The sequence below is a fragment of the Epinephelus moara genome, chromosome 12 (assembly GCF_006386435.1).
Source record: "Epinephelus moara isolate mb chromosome 12, YSFRI_EMoa_1.0, whole genome shotgun sequence".
Classification (NCBI taxonomy): Eukaryota; Metazoa; Chordata; class Actinopteri; order Perciformes; family Serranidae; genus Epinephelus; species Epinephelus moara.
Genome location: NC_065517.1, coordinates 15,769,603 through 15,791,551, shown reverse-complemented (window position 1 = coordinate 15,791,551; position 21,949 = coordinate 15,769,603). Strand labels below are relative to the sequence as shown.

The 21,949-nt window shown below is 40.1% G+C and overlaps 1 protein-coding gene across 1 annotated transcript in view; it reads left to right on the top strand.

The window, feature by feature from the left end:
- man1a1 (mannosidase, alpha, class 1A, member 1) overlaps positions 1-21,949 on the top strand; it is a 201,485-nt gene that overhangs the window by 69,712 nt on the left and 109,824 nt on the right. The window contains exon 3 of the mRNA XM_050057907.1: positions 16,491-16,606. Coding sequence (XP_049913864.1) covers positions 16,491-16,606 — 116 coding nt within the window. The remainder of the gene's footprint in view (positions 1-16,490; positions 16,607-21,949) is intronic.

The following is a 21,949-nucleotide window of genomic DNA, read 5'->3' as shown; positions in this document are numbered from 1 at the left end:
CTTATTGCTTTTCCCCTTGTTTCCTGGGTGACTCACCTGTCCACTGTCACATTAAAAAAAGAATGTTACCATTATGTTGCACTGACACACTTTCTTTAAAATAAACTGCTGAAAGCTAGAAAGAAACATAAATATATTACTCTCTGTATTTGTATTGGCTGAACTTACTGTGGAAATAATCGGCTTTTGGTTAAAAAAAAAAAAAATCTCAGTGCGGTGCATTTCTAGCACATGCAGCCAATGTCATCAGTCTCATTGTGCAGCAGCTGAGACGTGTGTGCCAGCCACATGTACTGTGCACAGTTTGTATGCAGTGTGCTGTGTTGTGCCGCCCTGAGCTCCAGGTTGAACTCATCTTAACAGCCCATGATATATCTCAGAATGGACTCTTGAGTTTCTCGTGTTCTTTTTATATTTTTTTTGCCAGCCTTCTTCCCCCTGCTACTTGGGGTTAGCTAATTCACATTGTACTTTGACAGCCTGTTAAGACTTTGGTTATTTGCTAGACAGCTGGATGGATCTGTAGCTACAGGCAGAGTGAAGAAGTAAAAGGCCCGTGCATCTCCCGAGACACACAGGCTTTGCAGCAGAGGTTATCTGCTCGGCCCTGCCTGCAGTGCTTTAAAAGGCCGGTGGATGAATGGCAGCCTTTGCCACAGATGCTGCCAGGGTTTTGTGATGACCTCTTTTCTTTATGTTGTTTTTCCCCCTTCTGTCTCCTGTGGCCTTCCCTCCATGCCAGCCTTCTCAATGGCTTTTCTGTCTCTTTGTCCCCTGCAGTGATGCTGCAGCTCCTCAAATCGCTATACTTAAGTGACAGTGGAAGTACCCAGACGGAATAATAGTGAAAAAACTCAAGCCTCTTTCTTGCCATCCACACTTGACCTTCAAATGTCATGTTTATGTTGCATCCCCATTTCTATAATTAATAGTTTAAGTCAGTTTATGTAGCACAGTGATCACAGAACCACGACCACAAAGACCTGTGGTACTTCAGCTTTTAGTATTGTTTACTACTGTGTACTTTTTGGTCACTAGGGGTACATAATTGTACTTTTTAAAGTCATTTTAGTACCCCTACTATGTTATTACTGCTCCAGCGACAGGCTTTTGTCCTCCAAACAGTAGTTATGTACTTTCTGAGAGTGTAGAGGGAGATTGAGCGGGTCTGAAGCAAGCTTTCTGCCAAAAACTGATTGGGGTTGTTGGTTTAAATCCAGCACAGATGTCTGTTTAACCATGGTCTATTATGCCATCACATATTACACCATTAAATGTCTCTGGGCTGGCTTTTCTGCAGTACACCACTACAACTTTAAATCTTAATAACTTTTTGGCTGCTCTGTACGTCCTCTAATTCATTTTCACCTCTTTTTTGGATGAACAAGGACACGAGTGCTTCTGTGGTTTAAGTTTTAAGGAGGAGAGGGAGAGGTTATAGCATTAAGAAACATCTATTAGAGAGAATGAACAATAATAGCTGCAGAAGCTTCACCTTCACCTCTAGCGTTGGCATTGTGGCAGCATTTCTCTTTATCTGTAAACTATAATAATGCATCTTCATTTTCTGTTTTAGTTGTTTTTGTTTTAACCAGCACCTCATAACAACCATGACAGCATATACAAAAGCAAAGAACATAATCCTCATTACACAAAGAGATTTCTGTGCTTCCAGATGTCTTTTAAAAAAAAACTCCTGCTGTTTCCATTCAGTTTTGCACCATTGTCCAGCCAAGTCAGGTCACTTTATACGGCTGATTTAAACTTTAAGAGGAAGGCTGTGTCACAATCTAAGGACATTTACAGCAGTGGCAGATCTCTATAGCACTTCAGCCTAGAATGTGAAACAGCTGTTGGCTTTAGGTAAGAAGACCGTAGAGACCTTAAAAGGTCCAAGACGTAGGAAGGGGGCCAGTTCATTCAATACCTTTTAAAAAACACAGCGAGATTTTGAAGTAAGCTCTGAAACTGCAGTGGGGGAAAATGAGTGGAGGCCAGCAGAGGACTTACGTGTTCTCTATTTGATGCCAGTAACAAGTCAAGGTGTAGAGTTTTTATGAATACTCATAACTTTTTTCCAGGTTTTAGAATTTGATCCTAATTTTGAAAAACTGTTCATTGTTACAATTCAGGACTTTTAAAGCAGCACTCTGGGAGGCATATATTAAAAAAACTGAATATAAAGTGCAACACACACCGCCGCCGGCGCAGCGTTGTTGCCGTCAAGTGCCGCCCCCCAACACACACTGGCAGCGACACGCAGCGGCACCGTCGACGTGTATTTCCCACCCCAGCCCGCTAGGTGGCTGTACCTACACTAGTTGCCAACGGTTGCCAACTGCTAGTAACGGAAGAAGAAGAGGAAAAACTTTGAGGCAACAACAACTTGGATTTCACGGGTGAGTTTCTTATCAAAGTCGTCTTATTAAAAATTTGAAACAACCGGAGTTGATACTACGGCGGCCGAAATGTACATAAAAGGCTTTTCTTGCAGCGCCGCCATGAGCACCGGCCACGCTGGAAATAGAGCAGTGGGCTGAAGCAGAGCAGCTTCAGTGGCGGCCGGCGCCAGTGTGGGTTGGTTCATAGAATATAATGGAGGCGGGCGTTTTGATGCGCGGCATATGGCGGCGGTGTGTGTTGCACTTAACTGAAAATCCAATAGAATTTTGTGGCAGTTCTCAGAGTGTTTTTAAAGGGAAACACCACCAACAGTATATTAAATATTCCAATTTGTTATTTCCATGGCCTAGTTTATGAACATGAGCTATTCTCTCTCCAAAAACCAGAGAAGGAAGTCTCTAACTTGTGATTCTTAAGGTACAAGGCCGAGAGCTTCTCCATAGACAATGAATGGGAGACTGATTTTGTTGGCCATGTTTATGACAGGACATCTTGGGTTATCTAATCATGAGCTGACAGCACTAAATACAAGTTTAAACCACCCAGACGCATCCAATCCCGAAAACCACTTGCCTTGGTGGTCTGGGATGCATTTGACCACATATGTAATGAGGCCCCACGGTGCGATAATATCATGATACTTAGGACACGATTATATTGTATTGCGATTTTTAAACGTGTTGCAATATGCTGAATATTGCGATAAAATATATTGTGATTTATTGCCTCTTTTCAACTGCAAATTATGTCCCCAAAGGAAAACTTTATCAACATCTTTTTTTTTTATCTAAAAAGATAAAGTTTTCAGTCATTTTATTTCATTAAATTGTATCTAGTAGACTGGAAAAGCAATTGATTATATTATCCAAGTAAGTTCATTATAGTTTAATTTGTATGTGTAATATGAATAATTTATGAAATAAAAAATGGATATTTGACATCCATGTAATAATACAATATTGCCACACAAAATTATTGCGATACTATGTAGGGATGCAAGACATTGGATTTTTTGCCAATATACGATAACAACTCATCTGACCGATAACCGATACCAATATCGATACTTTTTTCCCTACCTAATTTTAGTAATCACGTAGTCTCTTCTGGAGTGGAATTAACATCATATTATGCATTTATACTCTCATCGTGATGGCCCACCAGCAGCTGGAGACACGAAATACAATACTTTTCAATGTATGTTATATTCATGCAGAGTAAGAAAAAGCATGTAGGCAGATTTTGATGACATACTAAAATTGTCAGTATGTTGGCTGATTCCAGTATTTCATTTTAAAGCCAATATCTGCTGATACTGATAATGTGCTGATATTATCGTGCATCCCGAATAATATGCTGTGTCAATAATAATAATTATAATAAAAAAAATGGGTGTAGTTTCCCTTTAATGGTATATACTGTAGCTGGAGGACTTTGTGAGTCATGGTGGGAGAAGACACAATACAAAAGATATTCAAAACAAAACAAATTGTAGTAAAAGTAGTTGAACTCAACTGAAACACGTGGCAGACAACCAGTCACGTAGCATTTCTGAGCAGGCTCAGGTGTCTGTCAGAATGGTGAATGAGGTGTTCGAGCATATCGGCCGGCCTGCCGTGTGTACGCTGCAGCACATCAGAGCCAAATGCACTGTTTCGTCTTGGTCACAACCCCATCATTGTGTCATTCCAAATTTGATTTCTATATCCTGCCAGCCTCAGAGCCCCGCTCTGTCTCTGGCAGAGCTAAAAATATTGTTAGCGTCCACCAGTCAAGAAGGCTAATGTTTTTGGTGTCTTTCTATTTCCAGACAAGTCATTTAGTTGGTTATATAATTTGACATTGAGTCCTGGGCTGCAGCCTCAGCTCCCACACAGCATTGTGTGTGTTTGAATCAGATACTCAATCTCTGTAATTGAAATGGATGGAGTAATTCTGCTCCGGCCTTCCCTCAGGTTTTCGTGAAGTGTGTGTCTGTGTACGTGTGTGTGTGTGTGTGTGTGTGTGTGTGCGGGAGGAGGGAGGGGGGGTTGTATTTGGTTGTGTCTGAAATGATGTAAATCACACTCTGCACAGAGGTGGGTGGGACACAGACAAGGGAGCACTGCAGCAGCTGAAATGGGGGGTATCCATCACATGAACACACACACACACACACACAGCTCGCAGCTCTGTGTTGCACGCACTCATCTCTTGAGCCTTTGTTATAGAACCTTGAGTCTGCATCCACATTAATTAATCACACACACTCATAGACAGCGAACAACAAGCCTCCTCGCCCCCCAAGGCCTAGAACAACACACTGCAGCAGCACCACCCATCTTCCTGATAAACACACCCTCTTAGACACAAACACACTCATGCACACACTCCTCAAAGTCTGCATGGTCCCTGAAAGTTCCCACGCCTAAACAAGTGAAGCAGCCACACAGAATAAACAGCACCGATTTGCGTATATGCAGTCAGCCTCTTTCTATCTTGTATTTGGTGTATTATCACAGCTTTACTTTAAATCCCTCTTTTCTGTATCACTGTCAGATTTTCGACACACACACACACACACACACACACACACACACACAAATGAATCATGGTAATGCCTTTCACTGTAACCTTGACAAAAAGTGTTGACGCCCGAGTATCTGGCAGCAGAAGCCAAGAGGTTAATACACTTTGGGATTGCGTATGTGTGTGTTCGTGCGAGCTCATGCTTTCTGCCTACGATAACACGATTAGCCAAAGGCTTAGCCATCACTTTTTCCTCACCTCCCCTCTGTGACCTCTCACAAAATACAGTGTAGACTCAACGTTGAAGCGGTAGTTGGGGCTAAATGGGATCACCAGCAGGGCTGAGGGGTGTTGCGATCTGGATCAAATTGTAGGATTAAGGATTAGACCTGGAGTTTGCATTGAGTTAGCATTACGATATGGGACACACTGGGACCCTCTTCTTTTTTGAGAACGTCTTGGGCTGAGAAAGGCAGTGAGCTGAAGAGAAACTTTTTTAAGACTGAATTTTCAAAAGGCGCGAGCAGCCTGCAGATTTTTTTTTTTTTAATATCAGTGACACTTTGACTGCTGTCAGTCTTTTGAAGGCTGAGGCTGCTATTTTTGAGCTAAAGCTGCTGAGTCAGTGTGCAGCGCCAATATTAATTTATCTCCCAGTAAGGCTGGAAATAGGTTATGTTTACAGCCCTGTGTGTTTTCTGGCTTCCTGTTTTCTTGGAGAGCAGGATATATCATGAAGTCAAGGGAATTTCATGAACTACAGGTCAACAGGTTGCTTGAGTTGTGATAGTAAAATGAAACCTATTTCTGCTATTATATGAATTTTGTGTTTTAGTCATAATTATCATGCTGTGTTCATTTGCCTGTGGGAAAGTCTGGGCACGTATTGCTTTTGATGGTTATTTTATTGGCAAATCAAAGCAATTTCTGAACGCACCCAAACAGTCATGGAGCTTGGCAAGCTTGTCTGTCAGATTTCTTTTAGCCCATGTGTCCAAGTTATTAATATTATTACTGTTTCAATTACATTTTTATAAAATGTTTATTAATTTTGTCAGGTGTTCATAGGGTTGAAAACCTTTGACCAAGAATACAGTTGGACGATATGGCCTATGAATAATTGTGATATTTTTAGGCTATAATGCAATACATTCTATATATATCTTGATAGTCTGAAATCTCCTCTAAACTACTGTTGACTACTGAAATACTAAACTGCTAGATTCACTTGTTCTTTTTCTGTAACCGCATATCCTGTTGGGGGTTGTGGGGGGACTGGAGCCTATCCCAGCTGACACTGGGCGAGAGGCGAGGTACACCCTGGACAGGTCGCCAGACTATCACATAGAGACAGACAGCTCACATTCACACCGACGGCCAATTTAGGGTCACCAATTAACCTAACCTGCAAGTCTTTGGACTGTGGGAGCCAACCACTGCACCATCATGCCGCCCACTAACGTTACAATCAAGTGAAATAAAGTACTGTTATAATAAAGTTAAATAATTGTTATAATAAAGTTAAATAAAGTACAACACCAATTCCCAAAAAGTTGGGGGGCAGTGTAAAACAGAATGCAATCATTTGTGTAATCTTTTCAACATATATTCCACTAAACACTGTACAAACACAAGATATTTAAGATACTGTTCAGACTGATAAACTCTATCATTCTGAATTTGATGCCTGCAACACATTCCAAAAAAGTTGTGGCTGGGGCATTTTTACCACTGTGTTACATCACCTTGTCTTTTAACGTCAGTCAGGTAGCATTTGGGAACTGGGGACACTAATTGTTTAAGTCTAGAAAGTGAAATTCTTTTCCATTCTTGCGTGATATATGACTTCTTTTGCCACACATTTTAAATGATAGACAGGTCTGGTCTGCAGACAGGTCAGTCGAGTACCCACACAGCAGCAACATCCCTGAAAATTACGTCATTTGGATGGTAGTATATGTTACTCCAAAACTTGTTTGTACCTTTCAACATTAATTAGTGTTGCCTCTTACATGTGGGGATTTCACAGAATTGTCTGAACCTTTTCAGATATTATGTTTGTTTTTTCACAAAGTGACAATCCTTGGTCGAGTATAATTGATGCATCAGTCAACCCATTCAGTGCCAGAGACCAACTTCACTGTTCGACCTGACCACACCATGAACATCATTTCTCTTGTGTATTCCTGATCCTGCCTCACGTCTGTAGGGCCATTCCAGGGCTGATATCATGCAGTCTGATTGTATCGTAATGTTGTTTGTGAATGCATATGAAATGTTAAAAAATATGTCACTGTGGTATTCTGACCACAATAATTAATAAGGAACTAAGAATCTTTTTCAGCAGTTTTGCCTTCATGAAAAAAAATAAAATAAAATAAAATAGCCCTCCAAGAATTACCTTTCCAAGAATCACCACCTTAAGGTGGTTAGAGGGGTTTGCATGTCCCCATGATCCTGGGAGCTCTGTTGTCCAGGGCTAGTAGCCCCTGGTAGAGTCTCCCAAGATAAAGTGGTCCCAGGGGAGGGGCCAGACTAAGAGCGGTTCAAGAAGACCTAAATGAAACGGCACATTTGAGAAACGAGTACCTCACCTGGTATGGGGACACTAGGCCCCCCTCTGGAGCCAGACCTGTGGGGGAACTCGCCAGCGAGTGTCTGGTTGTTGGGCCCTGGGCCATGGGGCCCGGTCTGGCTCAACCCAAATGAATGACATGGAGCTGCCACCCCGTTGGCCCACCACCTGCAGGGATGAGCACTGGGAGCGGGTGTATTGTGTGCTGGGCAAACTTTGCTTAGCCTGCTGCCCCCACGACCCGGCTTTGGATAAACAGTTAAGAATGGTTAGATGGATTTTTTTTAAAAAAAAAAAAAAAAAAAAAAAAGATTGAAGAGGGAGATGTCTAGAGTTAAACTAGTTGTGATTACATTTGCATGGTTACTGCTTTGCAATCAGGACGATTGGATATGGTGTTTTTAAGGCGGCTATCATTGTTCCATACAGAGATTTGGTTTGATAGCATTTTATAGAATCTGAATCAGGTTTCAAATTTGCTTATCCTATCAGAGTCCTCACAAATCCTTGATCAAATTTTTTGAGAAAGTTTGTTCAGTGGGAAATGAAGACATTAGTTAGAAAAATATGTATTGTTTTTAATTCTCTCAATTAAGTATCATACCTAAACACAGATTCTACTGTGCTGAAAAGGTGGAGGGCTTTCACCACATATTGTTTTCATTTAAATCTAAGTCATCGAATGTGACTCGTCCTTCTCAACTTATCAAAAATGCCAGAGTATCTTACTTAAAGATGATGGGTGGTACATAATCTAAATATTTCAGCTCAGAATTTGTCGTTCAAATCTTAGTCAGGGAAAAAGGTTTATTAATTCATCAGTCAGTTACACACAATAAAGGCTTAATGTTTTCAGATGCAGTTTAATGATTTAAATGATGATTCTGCCTGACAGCGGGGAGCAGAAAGCTTCAGGGTAAAGGGCGCCACGGATTGAGTCACATTTCATGTGACCTATAGTTGCAGGGCTGACTTTTATTGTGGGAGTGGAGCTTTGCTTCATGTGGCTGCTGTGACATAATCCACAGCGTTGTGCTTAGGTTGAATTGCACGACTTTCTGAAGAACAGTGAGAGGGAGATACGAGAGCCTCACCAAGGAGCTCAGTGTGACCCAGAGCTGGAGGGCAAAGCTACTGTTGAGGTCATGCTTTGTGTTCACATTGTGCACATGACGTAATTCACATGGCATTAACTGTGCTTTGCTTCTTGTTCCCAAAGAAACCCACCCCACAGATCTAGATATTTATTACCATGCTCACTTAAAGGTACAGAGTGTAGGATTTAGCAGAATGTATTGGCAGAAATGGAATATGATATTCATAACTACCGTAAAACTTCAATTAAAAGCCTAGTCCCAATTCAAATAAACAGTATGAACCATCTTAGCTGAGCAACAGTTTCATTTAAAAGGAAGTAAAGGCCTGTCCCATATAGACACCTGGCCCAAATATAAGCCTGTTAAGTCCAGTGATTTAAGCAAATAATAGCCCACTAACTGCCAATGTTGGTACTTTTCAAAAGTAATTTTTAATTGCTAGCAAGCTTGGTTGAGCTTTGAGATAGCTGTCAGAGATGGCAGAGGTATGATCACTTAATCCTGTTTGAGCTATAACAGGTGGTGTGTTCCACGTTTGATTTCCCAATTGCTCTCGGAAAGAAGAATAGAGTACTGTCAACAAACTGTTACCTCTGGAAATCGCCGGTTTCGGTTCAACTCCGAAAGTAGCACCCATAATTCACGCACGGTATCATGGGGGCTAGGAATAAGGTGGATGGGAAATTGTTGAATTCAGCTGCTGTTAAACTGTTTCAGGATGACGTTGTGTGTTCACCAGAGTAATTGGCCGACTGTGTTATACTTCCTACAAGGACTTAATCTTTCACCAGTGATACTTAGCTGGCCTCACTGACTGTTACTATACAAGGAAAGGTAGTTGCGCCAAGCCATGGCAAGAACAGCCGCAGGCAATCCAGCCATGCTTGGACAGTGGAAGTGTTTGCAAAGTTGTTTACTAGATTAATTACTTTAATCTGGTTAGCGTCAGCAGTGAGTGAACACAGCTCCAGTACAGCTTAGGTTAACAGGAACAGGTAAACTAATATGAAGGTGAGCATTGTAGCATGTATGTAGGGTGTTTAAAGCAACAGCAGAACTCATTTTAAATGCATTAAAAACATTTAAACACACTACAAATGGTTCTAAATCAATCTAAATGTGGCACAGACACCTCTGTGTGGACTTGTTGCTTCATCCCCGTTTCCCCAACAGAAACACCAGAAACAAACACAGGTAAATTGTTATTCCGCCCACTGTTTATAGATTCAAAAATGCAATATATACTTGACTAAATAGATAGAGCTCATGTTTGCATTTTGACCTCTGTCGACAATCAGTGGTATGTTTCTGTGTGTGTGTATGATAGAGAAAAAGCAGCATCACATTTGTCAATCGCTCTCAATCACTCATGCGCACTCCCACATCACGGCATCACAGATTACAGCTCTGTCTTTGCCGCCTGATTGCGTGAAGTGAAGGTTATTTTGTTCTGAGCAACCAAACAATGCATCACTCTCCTGTCTGACACACACACGCACACACACACACACACACACACACACACACACACACACACACACAGTGTGAGAAGGAATGCACTAAGTCAGTGTCGTTATTGACCAGTCATCCACACTAATAGAGTTCTGTACCAGCTAATAGTTAAGTTTGTAACATTGAACCGCAGTAGAATGCACTTTGTACTGGACATACTAAAGGATATGACATGCAGGAGTGTGTGTTTTTGTGTGTATTAACTTTAGAAGAAGGGCATCTGCCTATACAGGTGATGAATGAAGCCTGCAAGGTGTAGTGCTTTGTTTTCTTAATACATCCATCACTTCCATCTTCATCCATTTTCTATTGGACGAAGAAACTCGGGGAGGAAAGGAAAGAAAACAAGCCGAGTGGATGAGGATGGAGAGAGCAATTACAGGGAGGAAAAGGAGATGAAGAAAGGACAGAAAGGGAGAGGAAAGATAGAGGTACTGGTACTGAGGAAGGAGGAACGATTGATGGATACCTCATTAGAGGACAAGTGACTGCAGGAGGAGGAACAACTGGATGGATTGTGTTTCATGGCACACAGGAATGGAGGGACTGTTACTGTTCCTTAATGACTTTTGGACCTTGAGTCTCCCATTTCTTTCTGCCATCCCCTCTACCATCTATCCTTATTCTCTGTCTGGGAACAGAAAGGTAATGATTCTCCTTGTCTTCTGAGGACGCCGGCTCTTTCATTTTTCATCCCTCCACCCATTTCTCTCCATTTCTCTCCATGTTCTGCTTTATTGGCCATGTCAAAAAGGGCGGTGATCATACAAGCAGACAGGCCTTGTTTGCGTGTTTGTCATTGAAGCATTCTCCGAAGAACTCAATGCATTCACAAGCTTCACCTCTGACGTGCAACTCTGTGATCAATGATGAAGAGAAAAAGACATTCACATTTTAAAATGAGGAATTGAATTTCTTCCCAACAGAAAACAAAGCTGGGAGAAAATATTTTTCGGAGAAGGCGATCCCAAACTCTTGTTTAATGATGTAAAAGCAAACGAGGCTTGTTGTCGTGGGCGATAACACTGGTGCTTTTGGTGTTTTTTGAAATAACTTTTCCAATATATGTATTCTCCCACTGCAACAAGCCTACCACCTACAGCAGGTATCCTAAGGCCCTCCTCCCCTACTGCTTTGTCTCTATAGAAGCTTCCGAGACTCTCTCCTCCTCCGCTACCAGTCATGTTTTACAAAAGCATCATAGACGCTGCCCTCTGCTGAGCCATCTGCTACCTCACCATGCTCGCAAGTCACAAACAGAAACAAACTCCTAGGCAGCAACACACATCACCTCCAAGATCAACAGACTCCGCTCTCACAACCTTGCAGGCCCCAGATGAATCCCGTCTCAGTTTTCATAGTCTTCCCATCTGGACACTGACACAAATCCTGGATCTGGTAACAAGCTGATTCTAGCAGATTTCTTGGTCCCTCATGTTCCTGAACAATCTGTCTCGTAAACATCAGAGATCCTTTTGATTAAAGCCCCAATTTGTGATCACAATAATCTGTGTACTTTATGAACAGTGTCAGGAAGGCGGCTAACTAATTATTATATTATCTCTGCCAAGCAGGTCCTGTTTTCGGCTCAGTTTGTGCGTTTATCTGTTTGATTGTTATGAGGATTATGGAAAAACTACAGGCTTTATTTTCATGAATCTTTGTGGAAGGGTGTAGCATGGGCCACAGAAGAACACCTTAATTTTTGGAAAGGATTTGAATCACGGGGCAGATACACAAATTATTTTTCACTTTAGTTAAACTTTCAGTACACGTCTAGGGTTGGATTGCCTGCACACGGCTCTTGCCTCAAACATTACAAGCAAACACAGAGTAGGGTAGGGTAGGGTAGGACCATACGGTGGGTGTTAAGCTGCTGCCATTATGCCAGCACGGTTATAGTTATTGATCAATCTATAATATGTTTAATCCCACAAAATGTCAAAACATAGTAAACGTCAAACGTAAAACGTCAAATATAATAGATTTTTATGCCTCCACAATGGTGATAGCCATGGCTCAAGGCATTCTGTTTTCGGGTTATCTGTCCGTCTGTACTTGAAAATGTATGTCCCATACATTCCATTCTTGTAACCACAATATCTCAAGAAAGCCTTGAGGGAATTTTTTCAACTTTTTCAACAATGAACTAATTAGATTTTGGTGGCCAAAGATTGAAGGTAAATGTCACTGTGACCTCGTCTGTCTCATTCGTGTGAACACGTTATCTCAAGAACACCTTGAGGAAATTTTTCCTCACATTTGATACAAACATCCACCTGCACTCAAGGATGAACTCATAAGATTCTTTTCAAGGATCACAGGTCAAGGTTGCGATGACCTTGCATCCATCTTGTTCTCATGCTTTTCTTCAAATTTGGCACAAACATTCACTTTGACTCAACAAAAAGACTAATTAGGTTCTGGTGGTCATAGGTCCAAGGTCTAGGTCACTGTGACCTTGTCAGTCTCATTCTTGTGAATGCAATATCTCAAGAACCGCTCGAAAGAATTTCTAAACATTCACTTTGACCCAACGATAAACCGATTAGGTTCTGGTGGTCCTAGGTCAAAGGTCAAGGTCACTGTGACTGTGTCTGTCTCATTCTTGTGAACACAGTATCTCAAGAACAGCTCGGGGGAATTTTTTCAAATGTAGCACAAATATTTACTTGGACTCAACAATAAACTGATTAGGTTTTGATGGCCATAGGTCAAGGGTCAAGAGAAGTGTGACCTCACAAAATGTTTTGTTTTTTTGTTTTTTTTGCCATAACACAAGCAGTAATATGCCAGTCTTTTAGGCTAAAATAAAGAAGTGATGACCTTTTTATATCCAAAAGGTCAAAGGTCAGCTTCACTGCGATATCAGAATTTCCTGCATGATACATTTTTCTGGACATTATTTGACATCACATCAAAAACAGAAGGGGAGACATTTGGTCAGATACTGAATTGGTGATACTAATTTTTCGTGCCGACCTTGAAACTGTGCAGATTGTATAGATCTATGTGTGAAACATCATTGTTTTCACAGACATGGATGTAAACTATAAGAGAAACTTGACTGGTGCTCGGAGGCATACAACTGTGGGGCGGTAATTGTAGTTAACTTTTGATTTGAATGTCATTTTCATGTTATCCACAATGCTCCTATTCAGTTAGTATTAATATTAAGGATCTGGAGTGATGGCAGATTTTAGTAGAAAAAGATCCAACATTAAAACTGTGTATCACACTATCTCATTGGGATAAATTTTGTCCCAAAACATTATATAAAGGGAATGAATCATGTTATCACCCAGACCTATATATAATCAGATTTCATTTAAAGGGGGCTATACCCTTTACAGAAGGACACGTCATAACTCTTTTTACATATCTTTCGTTTCCGCTCTAACATATTCATTTTTTATACTAAGTATTAGTATCCTGCTCACTCTTTGACCATCTGTACCCATCACATCACACACACTCACACACACATACACACACATACACTCTCAGATACAGGATGAGCAGTGAGGGGGAAGGAAGCACAGTGACAAGACAATGGACAGGAGGAAAGTGTCTTGTCCTCTTTTTGTCGCTCTGGAGGCTTCAATGGAGTGAAAATATGAGATGGATGAAAAACAGGAAGGACAAGTGACTACAACAGTAATAAGATCTGCTGACACCTCCAGTCACATGCTCTCTCTGTATCTCCCTAAACCCATGACTTGAGGCTTGCCAAAACATTCAGTAAATTACAAGTTTATGCTTGATCACACTTGTATTGTAAAATTTGAATGCCACATTTTAATGTAGGTTTCACAGTACATGTGACACTCCCTTTACCTCCTCATTATTATCATCTGTCAATCTTACTTCTTCTTCTCCTTAAAGAATTAGTTTGACACCAAGTTGATACCACTCTCATGTCTGTGAGTTAAGTATGATGGTGGAGCCAGTAGGTTATTAGCTTAGCTTAGCATAAACACTGAAAGCAGGGGAAAACAGGTAGTAAGTCCAAAAAATCACTTAGCATGTATCTCAGAAAGAAATGTAAAAACTGTGAGTTGCCAGATACAATCAACAAACTGTTGTTATAGTTCTTTCTCAAGCTTTAGAGAGAGTCAAGCTAGCTATTTCCCCGGCTTCCAGTCTTAATGCTAATCAGCTCCTGGTTTTAGCTCTGTATTTAACGTGCAGATACAGTAGAAGAGTGGTACCAATCTTCATATCTTCTCTTGGAAAGCAAAGTATTTAACTATTCCTTTAAAACCTCTTAGAAATCTGACCGCCCACCCACGGGCCCTTGTGAGATTTTATTTGATTATTGTGATATGTAAACAGTTGCTTTGTTTCAGTGGTTTACTCATACGACCTAATGTTCAAAAGCTACGCTTCTTGTGGTTCAACTGATGTTGATTCCTCAATGTCAGAATGGTGGCTAAACTCTGACCTTTGACTGACTCCTCACTTGAGCCAATAGGAGCTTCCTTGCTGTTGCCATGACCTCAATAGCCAATGAGGGCATGTGTTGAAACAAAGACCCTCGTTTACTTCATAAGGCCTCAAAGCCCATCAGTAGCCAGCAATTGGCCCAATGGCTTATAGGTCTTGTAGTCAATGACACTCCTCACATCCAGAGGAGTTTTTAACTCTTTCTTGGCATCATAAGCTGTTCTAATTGTACATAAATGATAAACAAATGGCTCTCTGTTGTCTTAAAGGAGAAAAACAGTCTTTCTCATCATCTCTGTATACAGTTGGCTTGTTTTTCACTCAAGATCACACATTCAGTACATTGTTTTACCCTCATTTTTGAAAGGCTCCTGGTCAGAACCTTAGAAATATGTAAAATGCATTATCCAGCTAATACCTCCTAGTTCTAGTCATCTGCAGCATCTTTTTTCAAGAAAATATGAGGGCAAAGATCAAAGAAAAACCTTTTATTTCAGTGTGTTGAAACAAATATAGCTCAATGACAGAAGCACTTAGAGTGAATCTAACTGTTGGGGGGAAAACTTTTAAGTGTTACCTTTCAATTGAGACCATGTATGTGGGCTCACTTGTACTAAAAATGGAACAAGAACAGCTTTCATTTAACTTTGGGTATGCCTTGGACAGGCGTTTTAGGTGAATTTAGGTGAATTATACAGGACATTAAAGAGGTTTTAATACCCAGCTTTTCAGAGTCTTTCTACAATATGTTTTGGTATGAATTTGTTAGGATTAAAAATAAAAGATAATGAATGTGCTATACACTATCAGCAGCTTTATCCACAAATGTTATTTGTGTCTGTTGCTCTGTAATCATGATCGTCTTCACAGCTAGTAACCACATTCTCATCGCACTGTGGTGATTTAAAAGAAATACCAATATTTTCTGTGAACATAGTGCTACCTCTGTTCTGATGGACACCAGTGGCCCCGCGCCTGTAGCTGATGATTCAGCATTGTGTCTAATGGAAAGCTTTTAGCTGCCTTTGCATCCTCCCACTACTTTACAGAGGGAAATACTGTAAACCCACAGATTTACACAATCATAAACTTGCAGCTTTCTGGCTTTCATCTTGACTCTGCACATCATTTTCAAACTTCTTGTGGTCTGATTTGGACTGTTTTTCCATATTATAGCTATTTTAGTGTCTTTCCTCTTGTTACTCCCTGCCCCTATGTCGCCGCTGATGTTTTAATTTATTACTTACTTTCCTGTTTCTCTTTCTTTACCTCCCCATCTTCGCTTTTTTTCTTTTTCTATTTCGCCTCTAAGTGGTCAGATAGCTCAGACGGATGAGGTCTTGTGTTTATAACAAGAATGTTAGGACTAAAAGCTTTGCTGAGGGCACAGTACTGCATGCTGATTTATTGAGCTCCTTGGCACATACGCATACTGAGGGGTTGAGGTAGTGTTAGATTCGTTAAGGGGTTTGGGTAATGACAGCGCTGGAATGATGGTTTGTGTGTCTCTGTGTGTCTTCCCTCCTGCTATGAGGCTAATCACTAGAGATGAGCAATATTCCCTGCGTTTCATCAGTGCCGATAATCGCTGCCTCTCACCATCTGTCGGGCAAAATAATTTATTCAACCTCCAAACATAACTCCCAACTTCTGCTGTTTGTTCACAGCGTCTCTTAGTGAGAACTGCTGCAAACACCTGTTGTCATTCATACTTATAAAAGGAGCGCTACGCAGACTAACAAGCTTTTAACATTTCAATGAACTTCATTGGAGTTTTTGCTCATTTGAAAAGTTAAACTTGTATCCAGCTTCCTTTCCAGCATTTCTTAGTTTTGTTTAGCAGACGGATGATATGTAAAACTCTCCACTGAAGACACAGCAACCTTTGAAAATGTGTTTTTAGAAAATCTGTAATCTATTTCTAACATTTTTATCTTTTTCTCTTACAGGCAGTATAAAGGGAGCAACAATAGTGGATGCTCTGGATACTCTCTACATCATGGAGATGTTTGAAGAGTTTGAGGCTGCTACAGACTGGGTTGAGAAAAACCTCGACTTTAATGTGGTAAGGAAGTGTGTGTGTGTGTGTGTGTGTGTGCGTGTGTGTGTGTGCGTGCATGTGCGTGTGCGTGTGCCCTTGTGATAATCAACTAAATTGATTTTCACAAAAGCCTCGACCCTCTACCATAAGCCATAATTCAGTCAATAGAGGCTTGAATCATTTATGTCACTGGTAGAGAGGAGCCCTGAAAAGAGCTTTAAAGTCCAGGTGTTAATGTACCTAATACTCAGTCATGATTTAATTAAAGATACGTGAACTAGAGGCTGACATTTTGACGTGAATCCTGTGGGTTACGTTATTCCTGTGGGAATCCTGTAGGATGGGAGTCAATTTCTCTATTCATCTGACTGGGAGCAGGCAGGACAGAAATCATAATTACAGTATGTCAGAGTTTGTAAATATGTGCGAAGTGCGAATATGTTCAAATACATTTTTTAATTGTCTTTACGGTATCGGGATGGATCGTTTTTCCAGAATAGGGATGGGACAGGAATTCTTTTTTATCTCTGCAAGGTGTGAGCCTGGAGGGGAACATGCATTTAAAGTCGTGTTTGTGTGTGTGTGAGTCTGTGTATCTGTCTTTCTGCAGCTAATCTGGTAAACTACTGGACCTATCAGCCTAATATTTTGTGTGCACATGTAAGTCTGTATGCTGGAAATTGGCACAGCTAAAAACAAGAAGCCTTAATGTCTGTTGCAGGCCACATTTTGTCCTTCAATGTGGCTCAAAACTGGCACACAGAAAAGTTTGGGATCATTTTAAACTAGAGCTACTGCAGATTGATTCCATACCTGATATGTTATGAACCACCAGGCAATTTCACCTGGTGGAACTGCAACCTGGGTCTCATACCACACCAGGAGCATTTTAGAAGCGGAGTGTTTTGCCTGCCCAATTTTGTAGACTTGCAGATTTTGTGTTTATTGTTATTATTTCCTGCTTGTGCTGTAGCTTATAGACATAATTAATACTGTTCAAAGTTCAGTTATGAACGACATGGGTCAGATATTTGTGGCTGTGGTTTAGTCGTCAAAAATACATGAATTCTTATAATTTAATTGTATCTTTATGTCATATACAGTGCCTGTTAGCAGGCTTTATCTGCTTTGTGCAACACACTGCTGCTATGTCAACAAAAGATGAGGCATTTATTTTTTTAGGTTCTGGGACGCTTCTGAAAGGTGCTGCGCCGCATCTACTGAATTACAAGAGCTGTCTAGATTGGCTGTGATCAGCTCGGGCGACATTTTTACTTTGTCATAGGACTAAGACAAGACAGGAGGTTTTTTGTGGGAGTGGGATGTAGATAAGAACATTGCCGCAGATAAACAAATAACTGAAGGTGAAATAAGACAAACAATTTAGCAGCCTGCAGTAGTGTTTTACATAAAAAGACACAAAAGTCTGAAATAGAGTACTACTACAGGCCAGTGTTATTTATAGTTTGTCAACTGGGTTTCATTTTTGAGGTGAAATTGATGCTGTTCACAAGTCAACATCCTAGATTTCATGCTTTCCCACCAGCACTTGAATGCAACACATAATACGGGTAGTTATAGTTTAGAACAGTCTGGTTCTGGTGTAAATCCCAAATCTAGATCACCACCTGTCTGCTGAGTTTCAGCCAAATCTGTCTCTAACATTCTGAGATATGTTGCTGACAGACATTCAGGAGAGAAAACATAATCTGCCTCCAACTTGCATGTAGTTTGAGGATGAAAAAACCCCCATCACTTGCCAGAAAACTGTTGGATCAGAGAAAAGCAGGGCGGGATGTTTACCGTCACTAATAAATGATGCGAGTATAACAAGAGGAGATGATGTTTAGCGGAGCCAGTTTAAGTGAAAGAGACAAATCTCTCTAAAGTATCCATATTCTGTTGTCTGCTGCGTATGTAATCAAGCTGTGTCAAAGTAGTGATCAGCGTTGCATCCTGCCATCACCCACAACAAAAGAAGCACAGTTTTCTCATTAAAACACTAAGAAACTCTTGAACCTTTTGAGAGCTCTTTGCCAAGGACGTATGCTTATACACAGGACTCCCAAGGCCCATAAAAGTTTTATTTTAAGCATATAAAACAGAGGAAAATACGTAATTACATTGATGCCACTTTTCAAAGCCTGAAAGTCACATTAGCTGTTTTATTTGGACTTTTAATGGCTGTGATTCATTTGGACACTTTGTACTCATTACGTGCATGACCTGATGTATGATATAGTCCTAAACTTTATACAGAGACATGACAAGATGAGCAGGGAGACATCTAACTGGATTTCACCACATGTAGGTCAGTGTAAGTGAACTGTTATATACAAGACTCTTGATGGTGTCCTTAACTTGGATGTTTGAGATGTGTATGTATGATCAGCAAGTGGATGGAAAAAGGCCTTGATGTTGCAGCACTTAACCATCCCCCCATCTAAGCTGTTTCTATTGGTGTGTGTTTTTGCATACTTGTACATGGTACATAGAGATGACCGAAAAATGTATTTTAACAACAGAGTGAGGACATTTTTGCAAAATGAGGACATTTTGGCCGTTCCTCACTTTTTCAGAGGCCTGTTTGAGGAGACTTGGTTTTAGGGTTCAGGTTAGAATTAGGTTTAGGTTAGGGTTAGGCATTTAGTTCTGATGGTTAAGATAAGGATAAGGGGCTAGAGAATGCTTCATGTCAATGAGGGTCCTCACAAAGATAGAAGTACAAGAATGTGTGTGGGGTTGTGGGTGACACACAACCCCACACACATTCTTGTGTGTGGGGTGTGGGTGTCACACTAACTCACTGAAAGCAGCATGTGAAAATGATGAAGCAAAATTTAAACAACTATCAAAAAATATTTTTTTAAGAAAGAAAATATATTACAAATGTATTGTGGCGAGGGACAACACATTAATCAGGGTCTTCACTAACTTTTGCTCGTAAGACATTATAAATACATGATAATTAGTATAATTAAGTCATAATATAACAAACATAATGAGCTCAGAATTGCTTTGTGTTTTAATATTTGATGTGATAAACGTATCCTTAATGACCTGATATCAAAGTTAATGTAATTTTTTGATGCCTGGATGATTAAATTGTAGAAAAAATTATCCAGGCCTCTTAATGGGCTCTGCTGGTAACACAACACTTAAAGGGGAACGGCACCAATTGTCAAAATTCATACATGTTCATTCATGTTTTTCCATGGTCTAAAACAGTCAAAAATACTAGTAAACCTGAACAACTCTCCCAAATTCAAAAGATAGAGTGCTTATAATCAAGCTTGTGATGTCATAGGACAGGGGTAGGCAACTTGCGGCTCCAGAGCCACATGTGGCTCTTTAGCCTCTCTCCAGTGGTTCCCTGTGGCTTTGACAAAAAAGTATGGAAATGGATCTGTTATTTTTTTAACATTTAAATTTATCATCGTTGTAAACCTTAAGAAGTTTTTATATTCTCCAGCTGTAAAAATGTGTAGCCTATACACCAGTTAAGAAAAATGTTATAACATTTCATTAACTGAAACGTGTCATACATCTATGGCCTGGCACCTTTTCTCTAAATTTTGCCAAACGTCAGTAGCAGTAGCTAGTCTTGAGTCTCCCTGCCGAGCTAGCTATGGATCCAGATCCAGAAAAGGAAAAGTCTTGGAGGAAAATAGAGAATTTAAAAGGGTGTGAACAGGTTTGTTTGCTTTTACCATCAATGCTGCAAAGTGAAATTACAGAATAATCATGAATAGCCCACTGCAGAGTAGCCACCTGGTGGTAAAACATATCAATGAATGCTCATTTAAACCTATTAATAATGTTGATCAGCTGATTTACCTTTATGTAACTCTCAAATATATTTTGCAGCTCCAGACAGATTTTATTTTTTATAATTACCTTGGTCAAAAATGACTCCCAAGACAGTAAAGGTTGCTGACCTCTGTCATAGAGTGTTAAGTCTGGAGCTTATCCATAGACATTGAATGATGACAGATGTTCTAGATGACACTGAGAGTACTCATGGGAATTTTCTGAGTATATGGGTACATTTTCTGTTCCAGAGCTGAGAACACTACAATAGAATAAAGATAATTTGGGTATAAAAAAGAAAACATACATGCTGTGGGTCCACAAATTCAGTCTCCCATTCATTGTCTATGGGGCAGGTCTAGACTTTATACCCCATGACATCACAAGTTTAAAACTTCTGGCTTTGAGAGAGAGTAACTCGCGTTCTCAAATTTTGACTAGGCTTTCCTAGGCCATAGAGATAACACTAGAATTTTTAATTTAGGTGTTTTTTTCTTTTAATGTGTTACCAAAGTTATTGAAACCATTGTTCTTAGATGTTTTAATTAAAACAGTCACAAAAAAAGTGCACTTCACCCAGGAATCACAGGAGTTGCAGAACTCTGTATGTGTGGGTGTAAGTGTGTGTGTGTGTGTGTGTGTGTGTGTGTGTGTGAGAACAGGAAATGAGTGTATTGACTCTGATTCCTCTTCCACAACGTTATCAATAAAACCCAGAGGGGTGAAGAGCCAAAAATATGTCTAATGGATCCATACTCAAGTCTATTACTGCTTCTTTAGTGTGAGCACACACACACACACACACACACACACACACACACACACACAAAACGTATTCAAATGCAGCTGGATGACTAAGTACTAGAACTCTTCCTGTGTTTGATATCAGCATTCTCCCTTTCCTTCTTCCTCTCGTGTTTTCTAGTTTTATTTTTTGTCAATTGTTATTTTTACACCCATGGTAAAACGGGATGATGTGAACTTGCCAGTATGAGCTGCTTAGCATTTAAATACATACACACCTGTGCACACACAAACACACACAGATACCAGTCTAGTTTGACTTCAGTTAATTGAAAGGTGCAAAAAGCATGTGGGGTCTCCATGGTAAGTTAATCAGGTTTATATGCCAGTAATGGAAGGGCTTATAATTAGTAGTAGGATTGATTTATTTATGATTAAAATATTGCACTTAAAAGTTGCAAAATAGAGAGAAAACTATCTTCAGATAATCTCATCTCTGTAATGAACAACAGAGTTAATAGGCTCATTCAGGGTTCAACGCTAAGGGTTTTTTTCACTTGCCCGGTCGGGCAAGTTGGTCAGAGATCTACTTGCCCGAAGTCAGTTTTTACTTGCCCTATAAAAATTGTTTAATTTAAGCGGCTATCAATTAACAAAGACTGCAGTTATTTTTATGTTATGTAATCTTTATTCACACTGTATTTATTAATTAAAACAACATATGTCATGTATTGTAGCTTAATTCCTACACAAAAATGACAGTGTCGGGGCTTAAAGTGAAAAATTTGTCAATCATTCTCCGTCTATAATTTT